This window comes from Uncinocarpus reesii, genomic scaffold, assembly GCF_000003515.1.
Source record: "Uncinocarpus reesii 1704 scaffold_2 genomic scaffold, whole genome shotgun sequence".
NCBI classification, from domain to species: domain Eukaryota; kingdom Fungi; phylum Ascomycota; class Eurotiomycetes; order Onygenales; family Onygenaceae; genus Uncinocarpus; species Uncinocarpus reesii.
The window spans coordinates 2265475-2275917 of record NW_003052499.1 but is presented as its reverse complement, the minus strand read 5'-3'; the positions used below and the strand labels follow the sequence as shown (position 1 = coordinate 2275917).

The 10443-nt window shown below is 50.2% G+C and overlaps 3 protein-coding genes across 3 annotated transcripts; all 3 read right to left on the bottom strand.

Moving 5' to 3' along the window:
• Positions 1-3297: 3297 nt before the first annotated feature.
• On the bottom strand, positions 3298-5179 carry UREG_03746 (uncharacterized protein; the record flags this gene model as incomplete). The annotated part of the gene is made up of 3 exons (XM_002544183.1): positions 3298-3540; positions 3609-4212; positions 4401-5179. The coding sequence occupies 3 exons, from the start codon at positions 5177-5179 to the stop codon at positions 3298-3300; spliced, it is 1626 nt and encodes a 541-aa protein (XP_002544229.1).
• A 686-nt stretch (positions 5180-5865) lies between these two features.
• UREG_03745 (uncharacterized protein) lies at positions 5866-7632 on the bottom strand (the record flags this gene model as incomplete). The annotated part of the gene is made up of 1 exon (XM_002544182.1): positions 5866-7632. The coding sequence occupies one exon, from the start codon at positions 7630-7632 to the stop codon at positions 5866-5868; it is 1767 nt and encodes a 588-aa protein (XP_002544228.1).
• Positions 7633-8134: 502 nt separating this feature from the next.
• UREG_03744 (uncharacterized protein) lies at positions 8135-10276 on the bottom strand (the record flags this gene model as incomplete). Its single annotated transcript, XM_002544181.1, has 2 exons — positions 8135-9350; positions 9402-10276. The coding sequence occupies 2 exons, from the start codon at positions 10274-10276 to the stop codon at positions 8135-8137; spliced, it is 2091 nt and encodes a 696-aa protein (XP_002544227.1).
• Between the last annotated feature and the right edge of the window lie 167 nt (positions 10277-10443).

Sequence of the window (10443 nt, the reverse complement as noted above, 5' to 3'; positions counted from 1 at the left end):
AAATGCCAGGGGAGAGGAGAAGAAGAAATCCAAAACCAAGTCTACTCCGTACCGACGTAACAAATCCCCGGGTATGGTCGAGAAGTCTTCAGTGTGACAATGAAACCGTTGCACAGCATGACCTGTCTGCCGATTACAATCCAAACTCGTCCATAGGGAGACATTCTCACCAGGACGTACCTTTTGCAACAGGGGTATCTTAAGGTGGCCAAGCTGCAGGCCTGATATCTTCACCGATTCGGCCCAGGAATTTTCTGATATATCCAGAGGTAAACTTCCTCAAATTCTTTCTCTCTCTTGATACCCCCTCAATTCCTGTCGGCCTCGCTACCGGCAGGTGAAAACTCCCAATCGGATGACCCGGGTCACACATCACGTCGTCGACTATTTGCCCAGTTTTAGCCATTGCTCCAATTCAAGTCCAGTCCCTGGGTAGATTGGATTGGATTTGGCTAGTGTGTCGCCTGACCTCCTGGACGTTGACTCCTCAGGGAGGAGAGAAGGCGCCGTATCAAATTACTATCTCAACGCGATGCTCTTCCATAGGTTGGCCGTGAGACCACATACAGCCGTCTACAAGCCAGTGGAAATGTGATAATATTCTTCGTGCCGTTGGATTTCATGGAAACAATGGACCCTTTACGCGGCCTGGCGTGGTACGTAAGGCTATATCTTGTCGAATAACCAATTGTCCTGAGCTGTGAGAAAACCTATTCTGGATCTCAGCCCGGCTCGTGACGATAATTCTTTTTTGATACTACTGCTAAGGAAACAGAATAACTGCCTATGCCCTGCGCCGTTGCCTAACGAACGAACCCCCTTAGGGCTATGTCTCGAACGGGCAGTCAATGCTCTGTTTTCGCCAGGTCCATCGCGGCCATTCCGTTTTTATTTTCCAAGGCTAGACAACCATGCACGCTACACAGTTTACAAATATAGCTGGGAAGATCAAGCAACACTGCGTGACTTTAGAAACAGCCTATTTGGGTGGACTCTGAGCATTGGAGCTTCACATCCGCGTGACAAGTTACCGATATGTAAGGGTCTACGCAGAAAAAGCGTGGTCAGCTTTCGTTTCAAACCGACCAGCAACCCCGGGGAAAACTTACTGGCTGGTAATGTAGGGCGAACCCAATGAGTTCGCTCTGAGCTACCTTGCCAATCAACCTACTGGCTACGCTCAGATGAGGTGGAGGGCATCGCCACATCTCCTTCCATATCCAGCGCGGCCATTGAACTCCAAGACCAATGGCACGAAAGAACTTATGAAGACCGTTAAAAGAAGGTATGGGATAGGGCTAGTGATTAAGTACTAACCCAGGCAAATACCCAGGAATGCAACAAGGAACTATAGGCTTCGTTGAGACAAAGCTCAAGCAAAGGACGATGAGAACGATACTCGATTCCCTCTTGGAAACGCCCTAGCTTGCGCTTTGGGGGTTTTGAGCTTTGCCAACTGTCGAATACCTTCAATTCGAGGTCAAAGGTGCCAGAAACCGCGGTTATACCATGGGCATATATGATTCCGATATGTGTTTATCCCCGCCATAGGTGCGTGCTCTGTTTGTGCTTGCCCATTTCCGAACATAGAACAGCAATGAATCAAAAGGATCGGCTGGATGCCAGCCTCGCATGTGTGAGAGTCTCGAAGGCTCTGCCTTTAGTACAAACTGATGATGAATGGATAAATGAGATTGAAGATAATATTCAAGTCGTGCAAAGAAAAAAAGTATGGCTTCGAGAAACAAAGCATCGTTGGCAACAACATTGCTAACCGTTGCTATTTTGTCGGCGAAAAGAGGCTTTCAGCTGTGCCTGGATTAAGACGTTGCTTTGTTGGCCATTGAGCACCTCTGCTGTTCGTTGTTATAACATCGCAAGGCCGGCCATGAAGTTTGCCCAGTCGGCAAATATATTGATCGTGAGTATAAGCATGCAACATGTTATCTTGAGAACCGCTTTTTATGTGATCACATTGACAGCTTGAAGGGAACAGGAATAGAGCCAAGTTTCTGAGCCGAGAGTTTATGTTGCCGGTTTAGACACCAGTCCAATATCGCCTATAACCAGTGAAAGGAGTCGATTTTGTCGAATCAAAACATCTTTGACTTATCTCCTCGAACGGGTATGAGACACTGTCTCATGCAGACCTTGGGATAAAACTGGAGTCACTTGGCTAAGACAACCGCGAGTATGAAGAGGGGACGGAACCACAACCCCGACCTGGTTTGAAAGGTCAGGGTTGACTTTCAAGTATAGAGAAGGGCGACTAACACTTCTGCGAGAGGACTCAGCCTGTAGGGTCCGAGCCTAAGATCCGATTAGTATCACACGAAACCATTTAATAAGGAATTTCTCTTTCACTCAGCATGAAGTAGGGGGTGGCCCCCTCTCCAAAGTGAGGAAGAAAACTGAGGAGAGCGAACGCAGCGAGGCGTCTCGCAGGAGGCCCATGTTGAAATTTATACTAGATAGACATGACCCAGAAAGCCAGGAGTGAGTGTGCCGTGTAGCAGCGTCTACCTTGCGCAGGACTCCCGCCTGGGCCCTTTTATAATATCACGAAACCAGAGCCTCTAGTTCCAAGGTTTGCCAAATTTCTTTCATATCCTCTCATCAAGCAGTGGGTATAAGGAGGGCAATCATATTAAACCGCCTTGTCTGGAATATAATGATACGTTTGAAATGTAGGATAAATAGGGGAAATTGTCGTTGTTATAGATCTCAAAAGGAAAAGTTGTTAGACGATATCATTTTATATGCGGTAGATAGCGCTTGTTGTCATTTCATCGGCCTCAATGATATAAACGGATAACGATAACTTGACCAGTTGGAAAGGTAAAATAAGGAGGCTAAATTGAGCGCAAACCGAGAGCTAAGTGACTTTTAGAAACATGCTCCGGGAAAGATGGAATGCAGAGGAAATCGGGAGCTTAGGGAATTGGCGATTTTATACTTCGAATATCTCGAGCAATCACTTATAAAATTATATGGCGGAAAAGTGGGAATATAATGTTCACTTTAGCATTTTCTCACTTTCTAGTAAGGCATCTGTGAGCTGCAGTATATATAAATCAAGGAGTGAGTGACAAAAAATCAAGGGGGTCATAGCACCATAATCATAATTATCATCACCGTAAACCCATTAGACATCCATCTTCACGGCGCTAAATCAGTTCAACCTAAAACTCAATCCAAGGTCTTTTACAGACGCTGAAAATGGGATCAAAAGGCCGCCCGATATTTCGTACAATAATTGTTTGAAGCAGATATAGAACGCAAACCGGTAGAGCATGTCTACCATCTTCTTCCCCGGTACGTTCGGCGACCGGGCTCGAGAACCACTTCATCGTCTGAGTAACATTCTTCTTCCACCTCCCTTGTGGTTCGATCTATTAGCACTGTTGTCGAGTGCTGATGCGGAGCTGGAAGGGCGAGAGGTTGAGTTTTTATGGCACGCTCGGCTTGGATCTCTCGAATTCTTTCGCGTCGTGCACGTCTAAAATCTTCGGATATTCGAACAAGGTGAGCAACATCATCCTATGACTCGTTAGCAACAATTCGGCGGAACAGCCTGGAAAAGAAATGAAAATTTTCACGGTACATACATATCGTAAATACGAAAACACATAGAAGAAGTGTTCTGTTTCTTCGTACTCATAGCCTGCTTTCTCGAGTGCTTCTTCAATGACCAGATCTTTTGTGATTTCGGTCCAGAGCTTGTCCTTGCGATTCTTCACTCCCATATAACGCTTGCCGATGCCGGCCTTATCGTACTCGGAGCTATATTCGTCTCCCTCGACATTGAACTTCGATCGTCGAACGCCATTATATCGCTGCCATGAGATTTCTTGACTTGCTCCGCCGACTCCGTCTAAAGTTACCCTTTTTGTTCCGGGTGGCACATCTATAATGCTCCAGTCCTGTGTGGCGCCATTGTATGCTTCTCCAATGGACGAACCAGCAGTAGCACGGCGATTGTAATAATCAGCCTCGGCCGCGATATCTGCTCTGTCGCGGCTATCATGATGATGGTCACGATCGCGGACAACTAGGACATCTCGATCACGTTCCTGGCCACTTCCGCGAGTAGTGGTGTGCGATGTCATAACCTGGTCTCTATCTTCGAAACGTGGTCGTGCGGGAGGAGGGGATTTATAGTCATTTCCCCGGCGATGTATGATCTCCAAGTCATCGATACCGCGACCACGCCTACACCTGGTTAGTCACCGGCCCATAACTTGAAAAGAGCAGTATGAAATGGGTTCAACCTTTCTCGAATATCAATCTCGTCAACTTCAACCTTTCTTGATGTGGACTCGTGAGCGCGTATTCTAGATGCGGGATTTTCAAAGCCTATCCGTAAGTTAATCAACGCGGGTGAGTGACCGAGAAAGTACCTACCATGTTCAATATGCCTGTGATGCGTGATGACATCCTGATGAATCGGTGGGGCATGGATAGATCGTTGTGGCGCTATGGACGACTCCCGAGACGATGACCTATCGACATTTCTCCTGATGATCACTTCATCTTTCTCTAATTGTCTTCCTCGACCGGCTCTTCGATCTTCGTGATGAATGAAAATGTCTTCTCTCTCATCGAGCTTTGGTCTCGGCCGCTCTCTAGATATATTGCGATAGAGGATTTCGTCCTTGTGCCTTCCATGGTCTATTTCAACATCTATTTCGTGGAGATGCCCAGTTGGCCGTTGCCTTGGGCGCCGAGAGAAATTATCGCTGTCGTAATCTCGCTCACGTATCACAACTTCATCCTCTTCACGGCGAAAAGTATGTTCGCGAGGCCTTGATTTTCCTCTCTTGTGGACAATGCGTTCGTCGAATTCAAAACTCACTGGTGGCGACCTATGTTCTCTCCTACGTATACGGACCTCATCCCTCTCCCTCTCGACGTCTCGAGGCACATGTACAAACTCATCGCTCACGCGTTTACGGAGAATCAAAGGCCCAGCACTTGAACTCCGAATGCGCTCCTTGTAGATGTCTTTGTCCACCTCCCGAAATCGTGCGTTTACGGGCCGACGGCGATATTCCACATCCTCCTCAAAGATGCGTTCACGGTGATCCCTCGGGTGATCTCTGGGTGGACGAAGGCGGTACTGCTCCTCCTCGTAGGATTCCTCTTCCTCAAGTGTCCGTCCACGACCACGGCGAGCCATTGCGTCCGGGAGGAACGAATCGTTGAATGGTAGAGGGTTACCGTGGTTCGAAACCTGAATGCAAGATGGTTGTTGGTACTTGGATATAAGTGGATCAAGGTACTGGACCAAGGTAAAAGTGAGTAGTTTGTTCAAGCAAGACAGAATCAACTCCACTGCAAAGTAAACAACCGGCGTGGAATGGAATGGACGCGAGAAACACAGTGCAAGGAACCCCGAAACGAGGAGGCATAGGATGGAAGAAAACAGAACTGAATTCGAAAATGGAACGGCGGGAGTTTCGGGAGAATAAATCGATCGTCTCAGACGAATATATCGGAAAAGCTGGAATAGGGGGATCTGTGTATACGAACGTCGGCTGGAATTCTTGGTCAACGCTGATGATGTCAGACGTCGGGCCAAGACTGGGCGAAAAGCAGCAAGACGCAATGCGCGTCGACAAGGATCGCTGCCCAAACGAAATCCACAGTCGAGACGGTGAAGCGCAAAAGGAAGCAGAGAGAAGGAGAACTGGCTGGCGTTGGACTCTGGAAGGCGGACGACGTCGAGCTGGGCCTTGTGTCTGACAGGGCGTCACGGGAGCCAAAAGCCAGCCAAACCTCAGCACCCGAAAGCTGCGAGATGCACTCGTGCCCCATGATCAATCAATGCGAATAACCAAACTATCACAACATCGCACTCAAACGTCAGCCAAACGCCAACCGTGTCTGCCGTTTCCCCGTCGGTTTTACAACGCCCTGTTTCACATTTGCACAGTGCAGCGCCTTTCTCTCTTCCGATTGCAGGTCTTTTGCAAAATGCCAGTCTTGGTGCTCATCGAACTCAGCTTCAGCAATGGACTTGTTACATTGCGGGCATAAACGTAGTCCCTGTTGGTGTTCACCAGAAAAGCCATCTGGCAGGGCACAGTTGACAGTCTCGATGCCTTGAACAGCAAGAGGCTCCTCAATATCTATTCTAGAGTCCTGCACAGGTGAATCCTCGTCAAAGTCATGTTGCACCTTCGCCATTTTGTCTCGATGGGAGTCGGCTGTCTCGTCGTAACCTTCAAGTTGCCGACGAATAGATCCCGGTCCCTTCTTTTCCGACCCAGTCGCACGCGTAAAGAAGCCATCAAGGCTTTGATTCCCAGCCACGCCATCTTCGAACCCGCTCACCGTAAGCGATAGATTGATGCAGGGCCACATCTGGCCGTCGTTGACAATCTGCTTGAGTAGCTGCTTGGCCAACGCAAACAATGGCTCTTCTCCAAGCGCCATGCCACTCGGAATCGGGATCTGACGAGATTTTGTCTGTCCGGTATACCGATGAATAGTAAGCACTTTTGGACGCCGCTTATGTTCCAACACGCCTTCTTCAACCAATCGCCCATATATCTCAGCCACGAAGATCCGTAGCCACTTCTCAGCCTGTTCCGACGAAGTGATGCTCGGACGAAACGCCTTTGTGGATGACATCGACTTGATCTGGGTTCGAGGTGTGACCTCGCTGTAGTCATTCCCTCGAATCAACTCATGCAGCCACATTCCCGTATCATCATCCAGCTTTGCTTTCAACTGTTCAAGCGGCACCTGCTGCAGCTCACCCACCTGTTCGGTCTCAAAGGTTGAGGAGATATGCTTTCCCAATTTCCCTCCTAGGTTCCTGATTTTGGTAAACTTGAAATCACCGAGGAACTGCTGTACAGCACGATGGCGTACAATCGTCTGCTTGTTGGGCTTGTTGCACGCACTCCCTAACTTCGCCATCATTTTATTCCGTGCGATGCCTCCCGAGCATGTATATTTCAAGCGTTCCCAGACCAGCAGACGGACTGACCTGATGATTTCCGCTCCAATGAGCATAACCACATCATCCCAATCAGGATCATCTTCCTCCGTTTCCCCTTCATCCAAATCAACCAGCTCATCCTCCTTTTCCCACTGCAACGCCGTGGTCGGCGGGCGCGGTAAACGCTCACCCATCTCCTTCTTGACCTCCATCTCCCGCAACATGGGATACCTCTCCAGCAAAGTCGCCCACACCAACGCCGACAAATCCACAAACACCTCATCAATCCCGGCCTTCTCCAATTTGAACATCAGACTCCGATCCCTCTCTCTACCCCCTCCCCCTTCCCCAAACCCACACGGCTCAACCCTCTCCGCCCACGCCATCAACCCATCCCTCATCGTCCTCAGAATCTCCCTCGATTCCGCCCGATACGGATCCAGCGAGACCTTATCCGTCGCCACATCGTGATCCCCCTCCGGCCGATACGCCCACTTCCCTCCCTCCCCTTCCCGGAACGTGGCCACATGCACCATCATGAGCTGCGGGCACCGCGCCCTCGCTTCCTTTGCCGTGATCATTCGCGAAATGTTGAACGGGCGCGCGGCGTAGTTGACGGCGATGAGGGAGTCCCACTGTTGGACGGCGAGGGGCTGGGTGCGCGGCGTGTTGAGCCGGACCATCTCGCATTGGGCGTAGAAGGCGTCGAGGTCGACGTGGGCGATTACGCGCAGGGGGGTGCGCGGGGAGAAGGTCCGGAGGAGCTGGAGGTGGCGGTGGGTGAATTGGGAGCGGGAGTGGGCGTGGAGGGGGGAGGAAGGAATGGTGTCCATCGCGAGAAAGGTATCAGTCCCATGGTAAAAAGGCCTAAATATCAATTGAGAGTGGAAATGCTTCGTCTGGCTTGGAAATTCATCGTGGACTTTGTATGATCGGAGTGTTGGAGTGCGTTTGGCGCGTGTAGAGATGTCAAACTAAAAAACTGAACACCGGCCAAAGGCCTTGCCCACCCACGGCCATTGTACTCCGTATTAGGTGCACTTCAACCACGGGAACCATTTCCATAAGTTATATTTAATACAATCAAGGCTAAACTTGGCGAATGCTATTTTACACATGCTATAAATACATGTATTCCAACCAGAGGGGAATGATATATCCAGGAGGAACGACCCTGTTGGCCGATCACCCTTCAAATACAGGCTGGCTGAGCTCAACTCCCATGTCTCTCGCCATATGTTTCATTTGGGCTTCGAGCTCATCCTCCATCCCTCCTCCTAGACCCAGAATTTGCCGAATCTTGTAAAAATAGAAAAAGACATCTGAACTGAGCAGCACGAACTTGAACACGATGTGCCGACCGTAGTTCTTGATCTTCTCCGACAGGGGCAAGTCAGGGGATTCGACCAGCGCGCGGGATGCCCAGATGCCCATGATCTTGATGCGATTCACGGGGGAGCCCAGGAACTGGTTGTTCGCCTGCACGATTCTCATGTTGCGCGATATAAAGATGAGCTCGCGAGGCCATTTGGTCTCGTCACCAAGGAATTCGCGAGCCGCTTGCCGCATCGCCTGCTGCATTTCGTATTGCAACTTGGCCCTTTCCTTTTTGCTCAAGCCTTCAAGCGCCTTGGACGTCGTCTTTTCTCCCCCCTGGTATGGCCGCAGTAAGGTGGCGGACGCAAACAAGTCGGCATTGTTGACACCCCACTCCTTCACAATCCCACTGATACTCTTGTTGTCAAATGTCAAAAGGGCTTTCCAGAGTCGGGCATATTGGTGTCTGAAGCTAGGCTCCATGTGGACGTAAAGACCGTGATCCAAAAGAACAAGCTCGGCTTTTCCGTTAGGTTTGCGGCGGACAAACCAGTTGCCAGGGTGCGGATCACAGTGTAGCCATCCCCAGAGAAACATTTGCGCCGAGAAGAGATCAACCATTGTCTTCATAACTTCGTTAAGTGATAATCCCAAGCCACCACGGCCATACCGGCCTTTCCAGTGGTCTCGTTCTGGCTTGAGTTTCTCCGCGGTAGAATGATTATAGGATGATGGTCGAGGAGCTGGCTTCGTGCCTCGAGGATCCAGCGGTGTTCCATAACATCCTGGGCTACCTTCGCGCCACCCCCCATACCAGGGCCGGGTGATAGTATCTTTATCCCATAATCGAGCACCTTCAATCCATTCAGCAGTCATTACTCGTTTTGAGCTCAGCTCACGGTACACTTTTGGAATGTAAACTCTATTTCGGAGACGTGGCTCAGCTGCGATGAATCTGGCCATTCGCTCGGCGTTATCGGCTTCATTTTCAAAATCAGTTTCCAAGAAAAGACGCTCGTTGACAAACGGTATTAGACTGTAGAATGGGATATCAAAAACTCGGCTGTACACCCACGTAACGACCCTGCAAATCGATTAGAGAACCTTCATTGGATAAAGAAGTGCGAGAACTCACTTGAAAGCCCACAGGTCCCATTTAACCTGCTGTGCAATCTCTTTCTTCTGAATTTTGATAGCCACTTCCCTCCCATCACTCAACTTCGCCCAATGTACCTGTGCAACGCTCGCACTCGCCCTTGCCGTCCTCTCCATAACTCCCGAACCGGGTTCTCCCGTAAACGACACGCCAAAGACCTCCTCAGCCGGCTTTCCAAAGTCCTCTTCAATCACCCGCGCTACATCCTCCCAGTCATTCTGCGGCGCATCATCAAACATGCGCGAGAACATCTTCTGGAACTCTGGCGGCAAGATGGCCGATTGCATGGCGATAGCCTGGCCGATCTTCAGGTATAGACCACCATTGACACGGAGTAGTTCGGACAAGCGCTCGGCATTGCGAGCGTGGACTGCGGCTATGGAACTGGCGAGGGGAGGGTCGGGACGAAAGTCGAGTTTGTAGTCGATGGCGACTATGATGCCGAGCGCGAACGTGCGGGCGGTGCGGGTGAGGCATGAGGCGTAGAAATACTGGTCAACGGTGTATATTGTGCCGAGAGATAGCGTGAGGTAGATAAACCGCCGAAGCCATGTAAGGGTTCGTCGATAGCTTTTGGCCGCAACTGGTTTTCCAAGAGAGGATGGAGGAGGGGGGACAAAGGGCTGGAACTGTTGGGCATGGATATGCCGCCGGCCGAGCGACCGAAATAACGTTGGAGATGAGGCTTGTCGGCATCGGTGTAAGGAGAGATGCAGATTGAAGGTGGGTGCGCGCGAGAATGAGCCGCTTGATATGCTGCGACACGGCGATCTTAGAGAGTTGGCAGTGAGTCGCATGGTCTGAGGATACCGGAGGCAGGCCGCGAAGGAGCGGACATGGCTACAACTGGCCATGAATCTGATAAGAGGATTGACCTGCCGCCATGTACTTGATACTCAAAAACTGGCTGATTTGCCTGAAGAGCAGGCCTGACAACCGGAAGCTTTTCATCCCCGATGAACTCTAGGCAAACGCCAAGCCTAGACTCTCCCGCTGGCTCCGCAGGGAGATATCGCATTGA